Source organism: Gorilla gorilla, chromosome 1, assembly GCF_029281585.2.
Source record: "Gorilla gorilla gorilla isolate KB3781 chromosome 1, NHGRI_mGorGor1-v2.1_pri, whole genome shotgun sequence".
NCBI classification, from domain to species: Eukaryota; Metazoa; Chordata; class Mammalia; order Primates; family Hominidae; genus Gorilla; species Gorilla gorilla.
The window spans coordinates 150,767,527-150,787,664 of record NC_073224.2 but is presented as its reverse complement, the minus strand read 5'-3'; the positions used below and the strand labels follow the sequence as shown (position 1 = coordinate 150,787,664).

The window sequence follows — 20,138 nt, the reverse complement described above, 5'->3', positions numbered from 1 at the left end:
TATTTTTTTTTACATGCTTATATGTTTTTGTTTCTCATCTCTTTTCTTAAAGTTATTTTTTCATTAACCATAAAATGTGTGTGTGTTTGTGTGTGTGTCTATGGATATCTATGTATCCTCTAATATTGTTGCCCAGAGGTGCAGTGGTGGCAAGCAAATACTCTTTCAAAACACAAACATCTCATTGAAACTGGATCTTTTGGAGGACAGGAGGATGACTGGACCATAAAAAGCATAATTTATAATTAGGAGTCTTTCCCAGGCTACCAGAAAAATGGACTCAGTTCCTAAAATGACTAACCAGTTTGTTAACAGAGTTTGGGAAATCTATCTGAAATAAATGGGTAATGATTCCCCATTTGTGCCTATCCCTTAGATCTTCCTATTTGTTTAATAATGTCTGATTAAACATTTGCATATTAATAAGTCCAAAATTTTAGGCACTTAATCAGGTAAAATTACTGGTGCCAATTTTGATTCAAAACTTAACATTTATTTCCTATAAGCAATATTGAAAGTGAAAATAAAGCTAAGTCAAGTTTTAAATAGGACTAGTAATAGAAATCAGGTGTTTTTTTCTCTTACCATTTTTTAATGTCAGGAAGTCTCTCTCTCTTAAAAAAAAAAAAAAAGAAGAGAGAAGAAAAAGAAAAAGTACAGGGATGACTGAATCCAGGTAAATGTGTTTGAAACACCTGAATTTCACCAGTGGCACCCCTTTCCAGATAATCCAACGTTACTGACTTCAGATAATCATGGAAATGTTAATCAAGAAGAAATTTAGGCTGGGTGTGGTGGCTCACTCCTGCAATCCAAGCATTTTGGGAGGCCAAGGTGGGCAGATCACTTGAGTCCAGGAATTGGAAACCAGCCTGGGCAACATGGGGAAACCCCATCTCTACAAATAATAATAATAATAAATTAGCTGGGCATAATGGCATGTGCCTGTTATAATAGTCCTAGTTACCTGGGAGTCTGAGGTGGGAGGATGACCTGAGCCCAGGAGGTCAAGGCTGCAATGAGCCATGGTGGTCCCACTGCACTCCAACCTGGGCAACAGAGTGAGATACTGTCTCAAAAAAACTTGTTAATTCACAGTTGTATGTATAATGATTGCACATAGCAATATGTCTATGCACATAGAAAATACACATAGCAATATGTCTGTGTTACACAGATAAAAGTCTATAAGTGTTCACCCAACCCCTACCTCCTTAAAATTAGTACTTCTAGCTCAGGTGATTTTTAAAAATGTCTTTCTGAATTATATGAATTTTTAAAGACTTTTTTTATAATCACAGATATGCACACACATACTCATAAAAAGGAAATAACTTTTATTTTGATAAAGAGTCTGAACATTTTTTGAATATTTTTCCATATCAGATTTTGAGCTTCTTATTTACACATTTTTTGAATATTTAAAGTGCAATGTCTATATGTTTTTGTATTTTGTGGTTAACTTGTAATTCATTTGCAAGATGTATCAAATAAAACAGTTTTTTGAAATGAGGGTGTTTTACTGGCTCACTGATTTTGGAAGGAAACTGGAGGAAATGAGTTGCAGATGTTTTTAATCTCACTGAGCAAGGCAAGGAGACAGAAAGTTATGACGTTAGTAGATCATACAGGGCAAGTGATAATGTTATCTGTGTGTACTTACTTTAATATAGTTCAGAATAGTCAGTGTCGTGTGTGTGTCTGTGTTTTTACAAATTGACATTCTGGAGGTAGTGATAAGCATATTAATGGCCCAATCCGGAATGATCTCCTGAAGAAGAGGTACCCTGTTCTGTGTCAACACCAAATTCTTATCAACTGGCATAAAGGATGTAGAAGTAATAATAACACCATTGTTGTTTAACAGAGGTGATTGGTTCAAAAAATAAGCATGAAGAAGTGTCTTTGTCTGTTTGGGCGTCTATAACAAATAAGTAAATTGGGTAAGTTATACACAACAGAAATTTACTTCTCACATTCTTGAAGGCTGAGAAACACATGATCAAGGCATGGGCAGATTGGGGGTCTGATAAGGGTATGCTTCCTGGTTCATGGTTGGTGGCCCCTTGATGTGTACTCACATGGTGAAGGGCAAGACAGGTCTCTGGAGTCTCATTTATAAGGGCACTAGTCTCACCAGTTTCATTCTCATGACCTAAGTTCATTCTCACTTCCTAAATGACCCACTGTCTAATACTATCACATTGGTGATTAGGTGTCAACATTGGTGATTAGGTGTCAATATACTTTGGGGTGATGGGGAGGTGCAAACATTCAGACCACAGTAAGAATGAATAAAATCAGGCAAGCCTCCAGGCCTATGCCATCTGTGCAGTGTTCCAGTTGAAGAGCTCTGCTTTTCACACTCCATAGAGGATTTTGCCACTTGGTCTAACTTCAAGGCCAGTCACAGAGCCTCACCATATTCAACTTGGAATGAACTCTGGCTTCAAAGGAGCAGCGTCCATAGGCTAAGAACACATTACATGACTATTTGCAGCTACTTGCTATCGAATTTTTGACACAATTTAATCCAGGATTTTTTTAGTGTCATGTAACTGAAACAAAAATGGTATCAAGTTTTGGGGGATGGGGATTTATGACTTCTCTGAGTTCTAACCATAAGAGGCATTTCACACTTTTAAAAATGATTCTATAACGCTTCACATTACTATTTAATTACTGATCAAAGCCGATCTACTCAGTAGTACCCAGGAACAACACATTTTCTTTGAAATTAAATAAAAGAGAGTATATTAGAAAGATGAACTAAAGCATTCAAATGAAAATGTGGGGCTCATCATTAAAAAATCATCAAGAAATTCAATATAATAATTTCAAATCAAGCATTGACTTTTCTGAGGCTATGGTACTACATGACTGCATAATTTGCTTATCCCTGAAGACAGAACTATACATAAGATTTTTTTTTCTGAAAAACACTCTTTTCTCTCTTTTCCCTTTCCTTTTCTCTTTTCCTCTTTTTCCTTCTTTCATTTGCAATAATGCCAAAGATCTGTTGTTAATTTTGATTTAGACTCAGAGTAATGTAAAATTAGGAGAAATCATACATTGCCCTTAATACTATGAAGATCGAATACCTAAAATTATCTTATTTACACTATTTTACATAGGTTAAGTTCATGCTTTTAGAGAAGTCAGTGAAGAGTTAATCTCCAAAGCCCTTAGACTTGGAACAAAACCTTTATGATGTTCCTGATGTAGCTGAAGCTTTTATGGAGATTATTTAAATACATAACTTCACTGAAACCCTGTTTTCCGAGGCTTATGTTTCCAAATCGATCACTCTCGTGTGCTTTAACTGATAGCTCCCAGTGATTCCACTAGTTACGGTCTAGATGTTATTTCCTCCAAGAGGCTTTATTTGGTTTATACAACTGAACTAGATCCCTACTTCTCTGCATCTATGACACCCTGTTCCAATCACACTGTATGTGTGGTCTCCCTAACGAGGCTTTAGGCTTTTATCTTGTTTACTGCCCTTTTATAGTATTTAGCACAGAGCCCTGGAATTCAGCTGCTCAATAAATATTTATTAATTCTATTGTTCACCCCAGTGTTAAAATAAGATCTTATCTTAATATTCCAAAGTATTTGAGCTTACCAAGGAGAAAAGTTCAGGGAAACAGAACTTAATCTCATTCTTCATGATTCATATTCACATTTTGCAGAAATATTACAGATAAGCTGAATCAAGGTAGCCAATTAAATGTTGAGAATCAAGAGTAAAGAAGATTTCTTCATGACTCTGCCTTAACCTTCCTGCATAACCCAGACCCTCAGTGTGGTTCTGCTTGGAGAGAGTCCTACATCCAGAACCCCGGGTTCCAGACCTCATAGCAGAACCCACACAGAAGCCTGCTAAGGAAGAATACAAAGCAACAGTACAGTGACAGCAGATAGGACAGGCAGCCCCAGGTATAAATTTGGTTGTAGGAATTGGAAATTATTTTATAGAGAAGAGTTGGTCTCTTTCTTATAATAACCTTAGAGTTGGTGTGATCAGGCGCATTACTATGATTCCAAACTAATGGTCTCTGTCTCAAGACCGGACTCACCATGGTTCTATGCTGCAAGATGATTCATCAGGTAGGATTTCCCTACACACTGTAGCCCTACAATAGTCACCGTCACCACAGGCTGAAATATCTTGTAAATAATCTTTACTGTGTCAGATTAACCATCAGCTGCTCTCTCTGGTTTTCCACTAGACAAACAGGGGCCATGGTAAGCTGCAATCAGAAGAGTCTCTCAGTGGATAAGATTCCAAAGTCATTTCTAATGGTTGTCAAGGCATGAGCATATCAGCTTCCTGCTTGTGGAGCCTTTGTATCAACTTCCAAGGGAAAAGTATGTAGACTTGCACTGACAGATCATAGAGCTCTTTCTCCAGTATGCCCATTACTGTTGGTAAAATTGATGATAATGGGATATAATTGGTGCCTAAAGTCTCATTCTTCTAAAAATAATATTCTAGCTAGTGAATTCCTCTCTATATCAATGCCTGGTGCAGATGCTTTATGTACATTATGCATTGATCCTTAAAAGAACCATAAATTAAAGTATTTAATCTCTTCTACTAGATGAAATAAAGGCAGTAAAGATATAGGCAAAATGATTGGTTACATATTCCATAGTCAGTGGTTGAAGCAAGAATTGAACGGTGATCTATTTTTCTCACTGTATTACTTGCAAAAAACTAACCCGTCAGAATCAACTTCCTAAAATAAACACTTTTACATATATAATAAGTGATATGGTTTGGATTTGTGTCCCTGTCCAAATCTAATGTCGAATTGGAGGAGGGGCCTGGTGGGAGGTGATTGGATCATGGGGGCAGATTTCCTCCTTGCTATTCTCATGATAGTGATTGAGTTATCATGAGATCTGATGGTTTAAAAGTGTGTGGCACTTTCCCCTTTCCTCTCTCTCTCTCTCCTGCCACCGTGTGAAGAAGGTGCTTGCTTCCTCTTTGCCTTCTGCCATGATTTTAAGTTTCCTGAGACCTCCCATTCATGCTTCCTGTTAAGCCTGTGGAACTATGAGTCAATTAAATCTCTTTTCTTCATAAATTACCTAGTCTCAAGTAATTCTTTATAGCAGTGTGAGAATGGAAATACAGAAAATTGGTACCAAGCGTGGGGTACTGCTATACCTGAAAATGCAGAAGTGACTTTGGAACAGGGTAACACAGAGGCTGGAACAGTTTGGAGGGCTCAGAAGAAGACAGGAAGATGTGGGAAAGTTTGGAACTTCCTGGAGACTTGTTGAATGGTTTTGACCAAAATGCTGATAGTGATATAAACAATGAAGTCCAGGCTGTGTGGTCTCAGATGGAGAGGAGGAACTTATTGGGAGCTAGAGTAAATGTCACTCTTGCTATGGTTTAGCAAAGGGACTGGTGCCATTTTGCCCTTGCCCTAGAACTTTGAATTTGAGAGAGATGATTTAGGGTATCTGGCAAGAGAAATTTCTAAGCAGCAAGCCATTCAAGATGTAACCTGGCTGTTTCTAAAAGTGTACTTTCATATGCATGAAGAAAGATAATCTGAAATAGGAACTTATATTTCAAAGTTTGGAGAATTGCAGCCCAGCCATGTGATAGAAAATAAAATCCCATTTTCTGGGGAGAAATTTAAGCCTACTTCAGAAATTTGCATCAGTAAAGAGAAGCTGAATGTTAATAGCTAAGACAATGGGGAAAATGTCTCCAGGGCATTTCAGATACTTTTATGGCAGCCCCTTTCATCCCAGGCCCAGAAACCTAGGAGGGAAGAATGGTTTTGTGGGCCAGGTCCAGGGTCCAGCTGCCCTGTACAGTCTTGGGACATGGTGCCCTGTGTCTCAGCTGCTTTAGCTCCAGTCATGGTTAAGAGGGGCCAAGGTACAGCTCAGGCCACTGCTTCAGAGGGTGCAAGCCCCACACCTTGGCAGCTTCCATGTGGTGTTGGGCCTACGCATGCCCAGAAGGCAAGAGTTGAGGTTTGGGAACCTCTGCCCAGATTTCAGAAGATTAATGGAAATGCCTAGATGTCCAGGCAGAAGTCAGCTGAAGGGGCAGAGCCCTCATGGAGAACCTCTAATAGGGCAATGCAGAGGGAAAAAGTGGGATTGGAGCTCCCATACAGAGTCTCCACTGGGGCACTGCCTAGTGGATCTGGGAGAAAAGGGCCACTGTTCTCCAGCCCCCAGAATGGTAGATCCACCAACAGCTTGCACTGTGCACCTTGAAAAGATGCAGGCACTCAACATCAGACTGTGAAAGCAGCCGTAGAGGCTTTACCCTGCAGAGTGATGAGGGCAGAGCTGCCCAAGGCCTTGGTAGCCCACCTCATGCATCAGCACATCCTGGATGTGAGACATGGAGTCAAAGGAGATTATTTTGGGCTTTAGGATTTAATGACTTCATGCTGTGTTTCACATTTGCATGGGGCATGTAGCCCCTTTGTTTTGGTCAATTTCTCCCATTTGGAATGGGAGCATTTACCCAATGCCTGTACCTCATTGTATCTTGGAAATAACTAACTTGTTTTTGATTTTACAGGTTTGTTGGTGGAAGGGACTTACCATGTCTCAGATGAAACTTTGGACTGTGAACTTTTGAGTTAATACTGCAATGAGTTAAGACTGGTGAGTGTTCAATAGCAAAGACTTGGAACCAAACCAAATGTCCAACAACGATAGACTGGATTAAGAAAATGTGGCACATATACATCATGGAATACTATGCAGCCATAAAAAATGATGAGTTCATGTCCTTTGTTGGGACATGGATGAAACTGGAAACCATCATTCTCAGCAAACTATCGCAAGGACAAAAAACCAAACACCACATGTTCTCACTCATAGGTGGGAATTGAACAATGAGAACACATGGACACAGGAAGGGGAACATCACTCTCCGGGGACTGTTGTGGGGTCGGGGGAGGGGGAGGGATAGCATTAGGAGATATACCTAATGCTAAATGACGAGTTAATGGGTGCAGCACACCAACATGGCACGTGTATATGTAACAAACCTGCACATTGTGCACATGTACCCTAAAACTTAAAGTATAATAATAATAATAATAATAATAATAATAATAATAAGACTGGTGAGTGTTAAGAAGGCATAATTGTATTTTTCAATGTGAAAAGGACATGAAATTTGGGAGGGACCAGGGGCAGAATGGTATGGTTTGAATTTGTGTCCCCACCCATCTCATGTCAAATTGGAGGAGATGCCTGGTGGGAGGTGATTGGTTCATGGGGGACAATTTCCTCCTTGCCATTCTCATGACATTGAATGAGCACTTATGAGATCTGATGGCTTAAAAGGGTGTGGCACTTCCCCTTTCTCTTTCTCTCTCTCCGCCGTCACCATGTGAAGAAGGTGCTTGCTTCCCCTTCGCCTTCTGCCATGATTGTAAATTTCTTGAGGCCTCCTAGTCATGCTTCCTATTAAGCCTGTAGAACTGTGAATCAATTAAACCTCTTTTCTTCAAAAATTACCCAGTCTCAGGTAGCTCTTTATAGCAGTGTGGAATGGACTAATACAACAAGGTTCTTGACAGAGAACGTACAAATGTTCTCTATTGACTAATCACATGTAAACTTATAATTCATAGTATTATTTGAATGGATCTGTTATTCCTGCAGGATCGTCAAACCACTGATACGTTTTCAGACCAACCCATCTATTTACAGATATGAGTCTAATTGGAAACTTCAGTACATCTTATATATTGTGACATGCATAATCTTGACATTCAGTTGTTATCCTTATTTTTTATTCATTATATATTTTATGAGCCCAATGCCATGCCCACTGTTGGCAATGTGAATTAATAAGACAGAATGACAACCTTCAAAATGCCATAGAATCTGCATCAGCTGGATTTAGTTAATCTATGAGTAATAGAAAAACCTAAGCAAATGGTGGCTTAAAAAGCTGAAAGTTTATTGTCCTTTCTTATATAAGTACTGAGATAAAGAGTCCTTTGTTCCATTTCACAAAGTTATTAGAATAATGGTTCTCTCTATTTCCTGCTTCAGCCATCTTTTAATGTGCCACCTCCCTGTCCCAGATGGCTTCCCATCACATGGACTTTCCGTCCAGCAGAAGAATGGAGGGAAGAGGCTAGGTCCTTAAAAGGGCATCTCCTGGATACTGATCATGCACACATCACTTCAGCTCACATTCAGGTTTCTAGAATTACATCTGATGGCTGCCCTAATGCAAAGAAGTCTAAAGCATTTTCTGTCTCTAATGGGTTGCCATATATCCATGTAAAAATCAGGTTTTCTGTCACAATAGAAGAAAAAGATGGATACTGGAAGGCCAATGCCAGCTTTTGCCATGGTAGCAAATAATATCTCAAGAACTTAGGGTATATTGGACAAAAAAGACAATAAATCATTGGTTGCCTTATAAGCAGGAAAAGTGCCATGATAGATATATGCATAATATGGTGTCAAAGTAAAAAGAATGGTGAACTAATATAGATTGAAGGAAGAATGAGTCAACAGAAGTTTCTGAAGTGGCGCAGAAGCAGAAGATAGAGATAAGAACAAGCAGTAGCAGGCTAAGTAAAAATGTTTCAAGGAGAGTGTTAAAAGTGAGAAAAACATAATACACAATTATTATTATTAAAGTGAAAAAGACATATCAAGAAAGACTTCCAGTATTTCATCTTGCGTAGCTGAGTAGATGTCAAAAAATAAAAAATACAGGCACAAAAGTATCTCAATGTTAAGCATGTAATGAAAAAATTAGTTTCTTAAAAGAAAAAAAGATGGACCATATTGTTTATTCTAACAAAATGTGGAGAGAAAATATAATGCCGAAAAATTATGTAGGGAGCCATTCTTTATCCAAAAGTTATGCTTGGTTACTGTTAAATATTTCATTCAGTGTTTCAAATGAGGTAAGAGGGTTGGTATGCATACTACCATTCACTTGCTCCAGGTGATACAGAGCTCTACTTAGATATTACACAGACTTACAACAATGACACCTCCCTCTATAGTGAATACACCTCCCTCTGGTGAAGTAGAAGAAGCTCAGATGTTCCTAGAGACCTCGGCTTTGACTTGTAGGAAGACTCTGCTCAGATCCCTTCCCATTAAGCACCAGGATGGCCTGAATGACTGTACAAAGCAACCCCACCTTAGGCAGAAGGCTGGAAGCAGTTTGAGGACACATGAAAGATGCTTAGCATATTTTAGAGAAAATGAACAGACAAAGCGTTTTGAAGGTTATCCATCTCTTGGTATCAAGAAACACTCTACCCATTGAGATGAAAACAATAAGCCTATATGTGTCTTGGTGTCAAGAAACAGCCTACCCACTGAGATGAAAACAATCAAAGTAGAGCTTTTCCCAGATGTAGGGCTCTATGCCATTTGGACAGACCATCATACTCTCTCACTACCAGCTTTCTTCTTTGCCAGCCTAAAAACAGTATACTTTTCTTCCAGTTAGATACATTAATTCCTGAACAAAAATCTCTGTCTAGGCACTGTAAAGACAGGTTCTGCTCTGTATTGAGAGAGAGCTACGTTTTTTATCTCTCTTGCTTCTCTCACTGTCACTTCTGCACTGGTTCCTGCTCCCAACAATACATGAAATCTATTCTCATCAAGGTCACTGATCCCTCCATTGCATCTCTCAAAGACACCTTCCCTGACCATCCTATATGTAAATGCAACCCCCAACACTCTATATCCCCATCTCCCACTTATTTTTCCCCATAACCCTTACCAACATCTAACACATATACTTTTACATACTAAGTGATATATGAGTATTTGATTTTTTTAAAATCAGCTGTCTAAGAAGACAGGGAGGATGGAATTCCAAACGAAGATTAAAGACTGACTTTGGACAGAAACAGTGACACTGTTCTCATGGATGCAAGCAAGTGCAGGGCATATCCCATAAAGAGGACAAATAGGCGAGAGCTGACCCAATGGGAAGAGGTGATAGGGAGGGAACACATGGATGATGTCATGCAAGAGGAACCCAGAGCTGTCCTGGGATTGTTACAGAAACACCAGGGGTTTGGTCTCGGTCTTGCTGATTGCTGCACAGAAAGCCAATCATCAGATGATTATTGCCAAGGAAGATTGTTCCTTGTTGTGTCAGTGATTGGCTTTCTGTGTGATGAGCAGCAGAACCTAGACTGAACCCATGGTGTTTCCATAACAGAATTTGGTTCCCTGACTGGGAACACCTTGCTTGTGGCTCCACTGCTGAAGGCTAAGAGTCTCAGAAGCCCTGCTAAGCAGCTGCCTGCCCATTTCTGGCTGGAAGTGAGTTTTGGTTTCTTTCTGGTCCTGCCACAGCCAGCCCCGACCAAGTTCCTGATTGTCTAGGAAGAATTGCCTCTGAAATTTGGCATCTGCATCCAGATAGGTGAGTGTCCTTTGAGGGCCCAGACAGCAGGATCTCCTCCTCTCACCTAGGGAAAATTTTAAAGGGTATTTCCATTTGCAGGTTGAGCAAATCCAACTGCCTGGGAGAGGGAAACACTCTGACTCTTTCATTATGGACACTCTTGTGGCTTGTTTGTTGCTGCAGCAGTTGGATTGTATTTCGGTGATAGTGTGGGTTTGACATAGTCATGGGAAATTAGAAATTGATAAACTGATATTCTTTTCTGATACTGTTTAGCCCCAGTGTTCTTTGGAATCTGAAGTTTGATGTTAAATGGGAAAGCAAGATGGTGTTCCATGTATTCAGGCTTTTATATTGCTGTTCGAAGCAGGGTTGGGCTGGTTAGTAGGTTCCAGGTGCTGTTCGTCTGTGGTGTTGTTTGTCTGTGGGGCTGTTTGGCCTCAGTGCTCTTTGGAGTCTAGGGAGGTTTGGCCCTTAAAAGTCAAACTGCCATAGAAACTGCTTACCCAAAATTTTGGTTCATAGCTTTCATTGGATTACCTCTCAGGTCAGGGCTAACAAAGTTCAGCCATGTGAACATGTTTGTAGACTGGTGAGTTTCTTTGTTATCTCATGGCTAGAGTACCAAGGTAAGAGGTATTGGATCTTTGTGTGCATGTATACATGTCTAGATGTGTTTATGTGTATGTACATTTATTATGTTGTATATGGTGTCTACCAAATTAACTTATAAATAATAGAGTACTCATAAATTAAGTAAATAAGTCCAAGCAATTGTCAAGTTCATGTGACTGAAGTGAATCTTTACTGAACAAGTTGGCTTTAAAATTGTTGGTAAAATAAAAAAAGAAATGTCTTAAAATGTCCATGTAGTTAACTTTAAGGTTCTTCTTTAAGTGAACACCTGATATTCACAGGTTATAAAATGGTAAACAAGGAAATAAGTGATGCATAAATAACCTAGATATGCTAAAAATAAGTAAAGTAAAATAATAAAGTAAAATATAAAGAATAAGTACCTTGGGTGAACTTCTTGTGCAATGTAAAATCTTAAAATTATTTTTGATGCTCATTAGATGCCTAAGTAATTTCCAGTTAAGAAAGGGTTATGATATGGGAAATATGTTTCCCAAGATTGTGGAATTGTTTTCATCTATAAATTGCTAATATCTGATAGTTCAGGATTTCTTGTTTCCTAGGGTTTCACTAAAATTTAAGGTTACTAAGGATAAGAATTATGGTTAATATATAATTCTGTATATAAAATATACCAAAGAAGCTGAGCTCTTATTGAGAAAAAATTATTTTGTCAAATTCAGAAGTTATCTAAAGGCTAATTTAAATTATAGACTTAAAACAGTTATTTATGAAAGAAGGTAGAAAGGAACTAGTAAGTAGCAGACAGAGATGTGAAGAAAGCTATGGATGTGAGGATATATTTTTGATAATGAAGGTTATAAAGAAAAGATAATAATTTTATATGAAAATGGATCTTATATGGCGTATTTTTGTCCTAAAATGAAATGACTGGTTATTTAAAAAGAAAGGAAAATTTAGGACAGAACAGAAAGTCTAAGCATGCCATAGGTGATCTAGGTAAGTCACATGTCATTTCTTCCCTGTTTCTCTGTGTGTCTACCTTCATGCATATACAGGGAAAACAGAAAGTTGAAAAAATTTAGATAGTAAAATATTCTTTAAAACCTGATAGAAACTTGAAGAAATTTGGCTAATTAACATTGCTCATGGTCAAAGCTCTTAATCTTGGTGAAGATAACTTAAGAAATATTGTAATGAAATATATTAGTAGTTTGGTAATTCTTTTTAGTATAGTTAAGCATGAGCCCAGATTTAACATAGAGCCAAATTTTACATGAATGATGCATTGCTTTGTTTTATACTGTGTTTGCTCTTCTGCATAGAATATACTAGCACTAAAATACTTACTGGTCATGGTGCCTAAAGTGAACCTGTTTTTTTTTTTTTTTTTTTTTTTGAGATGGATTCTCGCTCTGTCACCCAGGCTGGAGTGCAGTGGTGCGATCTTGGCTCACTGCAAGCTCTGCCTCTTGGGTTCAGGCCATTCTCCTGCCTCAGCCTCCCGAGTAGCTGGGACTACAGGCACCCGCCACCACACCTAGCTAATTTTTTGTATTTTTAGTAGAGACAGGGTTTCACCATGTTAGCCAGAGTGGTCTCAATCTCCTGACCTCGTGATCCTCCCACCTCGGCCTCCCAAAGTGCTGGGATTACAGGCATGACTCACCATGCCCAGCCACCTAAAGTGAACTTCTTAATTGCACACAATGTATAGTGGTATTGGTGGACTTAAAGATATTAATTTGTGTACCAGGAACAAAATATCTATTATGTGTTCATTTTTGGCTCTGAGTAACACTTTAGCCTTCAAGGTTAACTGAGTAGGAGAGAACTTTGGGGTTAGTTTCCAGTTTATTTGCTTTTGCTTTTAATTTTCACTTATTTTTGTTTGTTCTCCTTTGGGTTGTACTTATATACACACACATATAAAACCATTGATGCTTTTTGGTTTCTAATGGAAGGTTTTTATTTGGCTCTATGACCATGCATTTTGTTTCCTATACATTTGTAACAAATCATCATTTGTTCTATTTATCTATTTATCTAGAATTCCTAAGCTGCCTTTGTCAAGCAAATATTGATAAAGCACACCAGCCATTTAAAATTTGGTAGATTTGCTTACCTCTAATGATCTAGAGAGCTACAGGAGCTTTAAGGTTCCTGGCAAAAAAAAAATACTTAATTTTATAAGTTCTGAGCAGTAAGTGTACTTTATTAATTTTGTTATTTGAAAAAGTAGGTGAGAATAAAAATTTTTAAATGGTGTTTATTTTCAAGATAATTCAATTCAACCAATAAATTGAGTTGGTTTCAGATCTTTTCCTTTAGTTAATGAAGAAAAACTGTGATATGGGTACAAAGTTTTAGGAAAGATTGGCTTTGTCCTTAAGGAAATTATATTGATTGGAATTTCTCTCTTAGTTGTGTTTACCATTATTAAAATTAAGTGACAGTCACTTGGATGAAGTAGTAAAACAATGTGAGACTTTCTAATGATCTTTGATCTCAAGCCATTTATCATGGGCCTTGATGTGTGTACTTGAAAACAAAATATGTACTAGTGTTCCACTGATTTGAATATTTTATTGGTCAAAGTCACCTAATCATTTGTCAGTACTGTATCTAGAAAGCAATCATGGAAATATGTGATGATGCCCTTTTAAAAGAGCTGAAGGAGACATTACTGTGTGCTTACCCTTACTTTGTTTATATTTTGTTGTATAATATTTAAATGCAAACAGTTTGTTTATTCATCCTCATATTAAATTTCCCAAACTGATTTTTTTGCCTTACCATTCTTTTAAATGATGGAGAGGAAAGTTACTTGTCTTACTTTGATAAGTTTGGCATAGAGCTTATCACATTTCTGATGCCTTTGGTCACAGTTATGTTACTACAGTGCTAGCAATTAGACACATGCAGTGAGTAACCTAACTACTCTAATACAGTGGTTTGAAGTGCTACAGGCAGTAGCTCTTAGATACCAAATCACAGTGTTTTACTTTGTAATATGTTAGAGAGAATGATAGAACTTTCCATAGTACAAATATTCTATTAACTAATCCTTGTGCTGTTATCTTATAGGTCTTTGACCCCTGGGTCTGAAAAAGGCACTGACTTCTGCCGAATCTTAAGCTTTGACATCACTCAAAGCCTCATTTTCAGACCTGGGAGAAGGTGACAATCAAAATGAACTGCCTTCATGAAACACAGGACCAGAAATTAAAACTGTGGTATCCCCCTAGGCCCAGGGGCTATTGCAGAAGAGGTTGGCAAGTGAGATTGTAAGGGCTGATTTTGAGGGGTAAGATTAGTTCAGAGGTTTTCTTTAAGTTAAACATTAGTATCAAAAGCACGTTAATGCAAGCATCTGGGCCTTGCATCAGACTAACAGAGGTTTTCTTGGAGCATTGATCTGCTCTTTAATAGAAAATTGTAATAGGCTATAAAATACTTATGGAAATACCCTATGGTCAAAAAAATTAAAATTAGATAGATTTGTTGATAAGGTTTTATTAAAGTTAGCTTTAACATTAAAAATACACCATACAAAGGTAAAATATGGCTTTCTCTTTTGAACAAAATTTTCATGTAAAAGATAAGAGAGTTTTGTTTGCCTTTTGAGTAAAACTACAGAAGAAAAAAATGGTGGGAGAAAGACAGATTTAGTTGGCCTCATGCTGTCTTTCTTGGGTCTTATTGTTTAGGAAACTGAGTCTCCTATCAAAGAGAAAACATTTTTGTATCATAATTTTGGCAAAATGAATGACTGTTTTATGGTATCTTGTGATCCTATTTTGTGATATCAAGTGTTTTAAACCTTTGATATTTGACAGACTTTCCAACAGCAAAATTTCAAGTTCAAATTAAGTCTTTTTGACCTTAAACTAACTTTTTTTGGATATTAGGTTTCCTGAAGTCCAAGAAAGACGTATTAGGTTTATTTATGTTAGAATTATACAGGAAGCATTGTCAAATTTGAAGTGGTATTTAACTTTGGGTTTTATTTATATAGAAATATTGTTAATATGTGTTCCAAGATTGTATGACATTCCTGAAATTCTTATGTATGTTAATATATGTTGTCAGTAATAATTATGATTATTATGTTAGATTATTGTACACCACAGAAATAACCAAAGTTCCATGTCAACTGTGTGTCTCACTATGGTTGTCCTAAGGCTTTTGTCATCCACAATTGTTTTACTTTGATTCTTCTCAAAAAGTGACTTATAATTAGCTGCAGTCTGGGCCTTGCTTCTTTGGGGGAGTTCATGAAAATGACTCTTGAATGCAGGTTTCTGATAGCTTTGGAGATGGTGCCACTGGATTAGAGAGAAAACTTGCTGGACTCTAATTAAAAGGCTAATATGTTCAAAAAGTTTGCTAACACAATATGAAGCAGAGCAAGAGTTGATTGCACGGACGGAATAAAGGGAAGACTGAAATAATTTTATGGATTTTTTTGTTTGAAATATTACCAATTCTTTTTCTTTTGTTTTTCAGTCTGGAGAATTTTTTCTTTTGCACTATTTATGGCCTTCAAACATACTTTTATGTCTATTGAGTACAGTATACTTTGGTAACCAAATTTGAGACATATTTCTCTCTCTGCCCAATTTCTCAAGAATTTGCAAACTGTAAATTTTCTTAATTTATGGCAATGTGTTAGTTTGGATATGTTTAGTAAGAACCTGTTTTATAATGGGACACAGTTGGAGGAACTGGTTATTTTCCCAGAGCTTTGACTGAAATGGCCTTGTGAGAGGTTTCAGCAAAGCTAATTTAGGAGAGCCTATGCGGTCAATGATTCTTGCTGTACTTTGTGTGGGTAATCAGACCCAGTATATGAGCCTGAAGTTTATTTTGCAGGTAGGTTGGTCCTGCCGTGATTTGTCTTTAGTGAAAGTAGGGGACTGGAGAGAGAAAAAAATGTGTTTTAGAAGAAAATTATAGTACTGAGTTAATCTTTGATTCTTGGGTGGCCATGTAGTCACCCTGAATAGGGAGCTGTCTATGATGCCCCTCCTCAGCAGGAAGCGCCAGAAAGATCAATGACCAGATTCCCCATGATTGAGGAACTGATAAATAGAAAGGGGGGACTGAAACTGGCCTAATAGTCCCATAGACAGGTTTTTATGATAAACATAGAAATTGATCCTTCTGGTCTTAAAGCTTGAAACTTACATGTTTTATCTGAGTTTGTTCCTCTGGAAAGGATCCCAAGACCTCTCAAAAAGTATCAAAGAACTGAAACTCAGCAAATCATGGCATCAAGACAATGAGACACCAGGCCCCTCATTTATCCTGATTGCCTCCTTACTCCTTTCGAGTTCTTGTTTTCTCACACATAGTTACATCCTTCCCTGCTATATAAACCCCTAATTTTAGTTAGTCAGGGAGATGGATTTGGGACTGATTTCCCCTCTCCTTGGCTTCAGCACCCCGGTAAAGCTTTTTTCCTTGGCAATAATCATTGTCTCAATGATTGGCTTTCTGTGTGGTGAGCAGCAGGACCTACATTTCTGTAACAGGATGTTACAGCACAGATTCTGGAGACTGCCAGAATTCAAACCCTTGGGTTCAAATCACCTATTTCCTATAAGACCATGGAGCTGAGCTTACCTCTCTAAGCCTCAATTTTCTAATCAATGTTATTGGTAAGCAGTAATGATTGCCTGATTTATTACTGTACAGGTTAATAAGAAGTGGGCTCTCAATAAGTTTTCATTACTTTGCCAGTATTAATGTACTGTTTCTAGAATGGCCAAGTTGGGTAATGAGTTAATACATTCTGTAAGGGGTACATTACCAAGAAAAATTTTTTTAGGGAAAAAGACTCTCAATTGGGCTTTTAACGGACTCTCTTTTTTTCTTTATTTCTTCTAAAAAAAAAAAACAACTAGATACATGTGCAGAACGTGCAGGTTTGCTACATAGGAATACGTGTGCCATGGTGGTTGGCTGCGCCTATTGACCCATCCTCTAAGTTTCTTCCCCTCACCCCCCATGCCCCCAACAGACCCTGGGGTTTGTTGTTCCCCTCTCTGTGTCCATGTGTTCTCAATGTTCAAGTCCCATTTATGAATGAGAATATACAGTGTTTGGTTTTCTGTTCCTGTGTTAGGTTGCTGAGGATGATGGCTTCCAGCTTCATCCATATCCCTGCAAAGGACATGATCTCATTTTATGGCTGCATAATATTCCATGGTGTCTATGTATCACATTTTCTTTATCCAGTCTATCGATGATGGGCAGTTGGTTGGTTCCATGTCTTTACTTCTTTTCTTTACTATTGTAAATACTACTGCAATAAGTGTACATGTGCATGTATCTTTATAATAGAATGATTTATATTCCTTTGGGTATATACCCAGTAATGGGATTGCTGGGTCAAATGGTATTTCTGATTTTAGATCCTTGAGGAATTGCCATACTGTCTTCCTCAATGGTTGAACTAATTTACATTACTGCCAACAGTGTAAAAGCGTTCCTATTTCTCCACAGCCTCACCAGCATCTATTATTTCCTGACTTTTTAATCATCACCATTCTGACTGGTGTGAAATGTCTCATTGTGGCTTTGATTTGCATTTCTCTGATGATCAATGATGTTGAGATTTTTTTCATGTTTGTTAGCTGCGTAAATGTCTTCTTTTGAGAAGTATTTGTTCATATCCTTTGCCCACTTTTTGATGGGATTGTTTTAACAGACTCCTTTTTCCAATTTATTTTCTTTTATTGCTGTGGACAGGAGAAATTGTAGAGGTTTTTTAAATATATCTAAAAAAGCTTTAAGAGGGAGTAGACATGCTTACAAAGTTTTTTTTTCTTTTTTCTTTTCTGCAAAGCAGGATGAAGGTATACAAGGTAAGAAGCTTTTAACTCTAAAGGAAATAAGTAGAATTAGATAGCTCTGTTAGCTGAGGGTAGATCATCAGTGGCTTCCAAAACTTACTGTCCATGAGAATTATCTGGAGTGATGGTTACAAATGCTCCAAACCTGTAGTTTCAAAAAGTGCCACAAGTTATTCTGATGCACTTTAGTCATGGACCACACATTTATGAACAGTGCTCCATAAACAAATATGCTTATACCTTATTGTTATTTTTAACAATTTGTAAGTGTGACATTGAATTATTCCATACAATACAGCTTTGTAGTATCTACAGAATATTATTCATTGTGGATAATTAAAAAATAATTGAGCCTCTGTTTTAGTATTTAAATTTTCTTAAGGTAAGGACCATTTTGTTGTTGTTGTTGTTGTTTCTCCAATGCGATGGCAAAGGACAGTCAGGCAATGTCTAAGGAAGAGAGATGAAGCAGGCTGGGGGTGGGGTGGAGAAAGCTATTCCACCCAGAGCCTCTGTGAGGGGGCTGGATTTGGTCTCTTTGTTTGAGAAGTGACTACATCTCTTATTGCACAGAGAAGGGTAGGATGCATTCTTCCATGTCCTAGTTAGGGTTCTTTGCTACAGCCCTGAGTGGATACCCAAGGAGGAGGAGGAGCAGTGCATCCTGGGGATGTTGGGAGTGCACTGTCACCTCAAAGCCAACTCTGGACTAAATGGACATACTGGTTCTCTAGAAGCAAAGCACTCCACAAGCCATACAGCACAGGGCCACCTGCATGGTCCTCCAGCTAACTTAGCCCACCCTCTAGTGCAGTCTGTGTTTGGGAATTCATTGTTGTTTGTTTGTTAACCCAAATGTACATGAAAGGTAAAGCTTAGGAGTGAATTTACCTGGTGTGGGCCCTGCAGCCAGGGGACAAGTTCCTAGCCGCCCTTGCTGAGCCCTTCAGCTCTCCTGTGTCTGGCTCCCTGCAAATGAAATGTTCTTTTTAGTAGGTGAAAATCAAACCAGATATTGTTACCAAAACACCAGGGGTTTGTTCTAAGCCCTGATGCTCACTGCACATGAAACCAATCACCAAGATGATGAGGATTGCCAGGGAAGAAGGCTTTAATTGGGTGCTGCAGCTGAGGAAATGAGAGCTCAGTCTCAGATCCATCTCACTGACCAACTAAAATTAAGGGTTTACATGGCAGGGAAGAAATGTAACTATGTGTGGAGAAATAGGAACTAGGGAAGAGTAAAGAAACAATCGTAATTAATGAGGGTCCTGGCATCCCATTGACTGGATATGATGATCTGGTGAGTTTCAGTTCTTTGATACTCTTTGAGAGGACTGGGGGTCCTTTCTTGAGGAAGGAACTCAGATAAAACAAATGTAAGTTTCAAGCCCTAAGACCACAAGTGCCAACCTCTATGTTTGTAAGAAAAAACTGTCTATGAGACTATTGGGTTGGTTTCAATATAAGCCATCCAATTAAGAATCCAATGAGGAAAACTGAAATTGAAAAGACATGCATTTCTTGTGGATTTTTCTGTTCACATTTTCACTGTTTTTGCTGAGGCAGGAGGTTGTGTGGCATGAGACAGTGTGTCCAGAATTGGTTCCTTCCAGTGGGTTCTTGGTCTCGCTGACTTGAAGAATGAAGCCGTGGACCATTGCAGTGAGTGTTACAGTTCCTTAAAGATGGTGTGTTCCTTCAGGTGTTCAGATGTGTCCAGAGTTTCTTCCTTCTGGTGGGTTCACGGTCTCGCTGACTTCAGGAGTGAAGCCACAGATCTTCGTGGTGTTACAGCTCATAAAGGTAGTGTGGACCCAAAGAGTGAGCAGCAGCAAGATTTTTTGAGAAGAGTGAAAGAACAAAACATCCACAGCGTGGAGGGGAACCCGAGCAGTTTGCCGTTGCTGGCTTGGATGTGGCCAGCTTTTATTCCCTTATTTGGCCCTGCCCATGTCCTGCTGATTGGTCCATTTTATAGAGCACTGATTGGTCCATTTTACAGAGTGCTGATTGGTCCATTTTTACGGAGTGCTGATGGTGCATTTATAAACCTTTAGGTAGACACAGAGCACTGATTGGTGCGTTTTTACAGAATGCTGATTGGTGCATTTGCAAACCTTTAGCTAGACACAGGGCGCTGATTGGTGTGTTTACAATCCTTTAGCTAGACAGAAAAGTTCTCCAAGTCCCCACCTGACCCAGAAGCCCAGCTGGCTTCACCTCTCAACAGGAAGAAAGTCAGCTTCTTCCACACTGGGCTTTAGAAACCAAGATTT

At 38.4% G+C, this 20,138-nt stretch overlaps 1 protein-coding gene across 4 annotated transcripts in view; it reads right to left on the bottom strand.

The window, feature by feature from the left end:
• The window catches only part of GBP5 (guanylate binding protein 5), a 75,431-nt gene that overhangs the window by 372 nt on the left and 54,921 nt on the right, over positions 1-20,138 (bottom strand). The window contains exons 13-14 of one of the 4 annotated variants that reach the window (XM_063697191.1): positions 18,751-18,828; positions 17,720-18,004 (exon numbers count right to left, since the gene is read on the bottom strand). The exons of the other annotated variants lie outside the window; for them this stretch is intronic. Coding sequence (XP_063553261.1) covers positions 18,784-18,828 — 45 coding nt within the window. The 3' untranslated portion in view covers positions 17,720-18,004; positions 18,751-18,783. Of the gene's footprint in view, positions 1-17,719; positions 18,005-18,750; positions 18,829-20,138 lie in introns of those variants that run through there. 4 annotated transcript variants of the gene reach the window in all.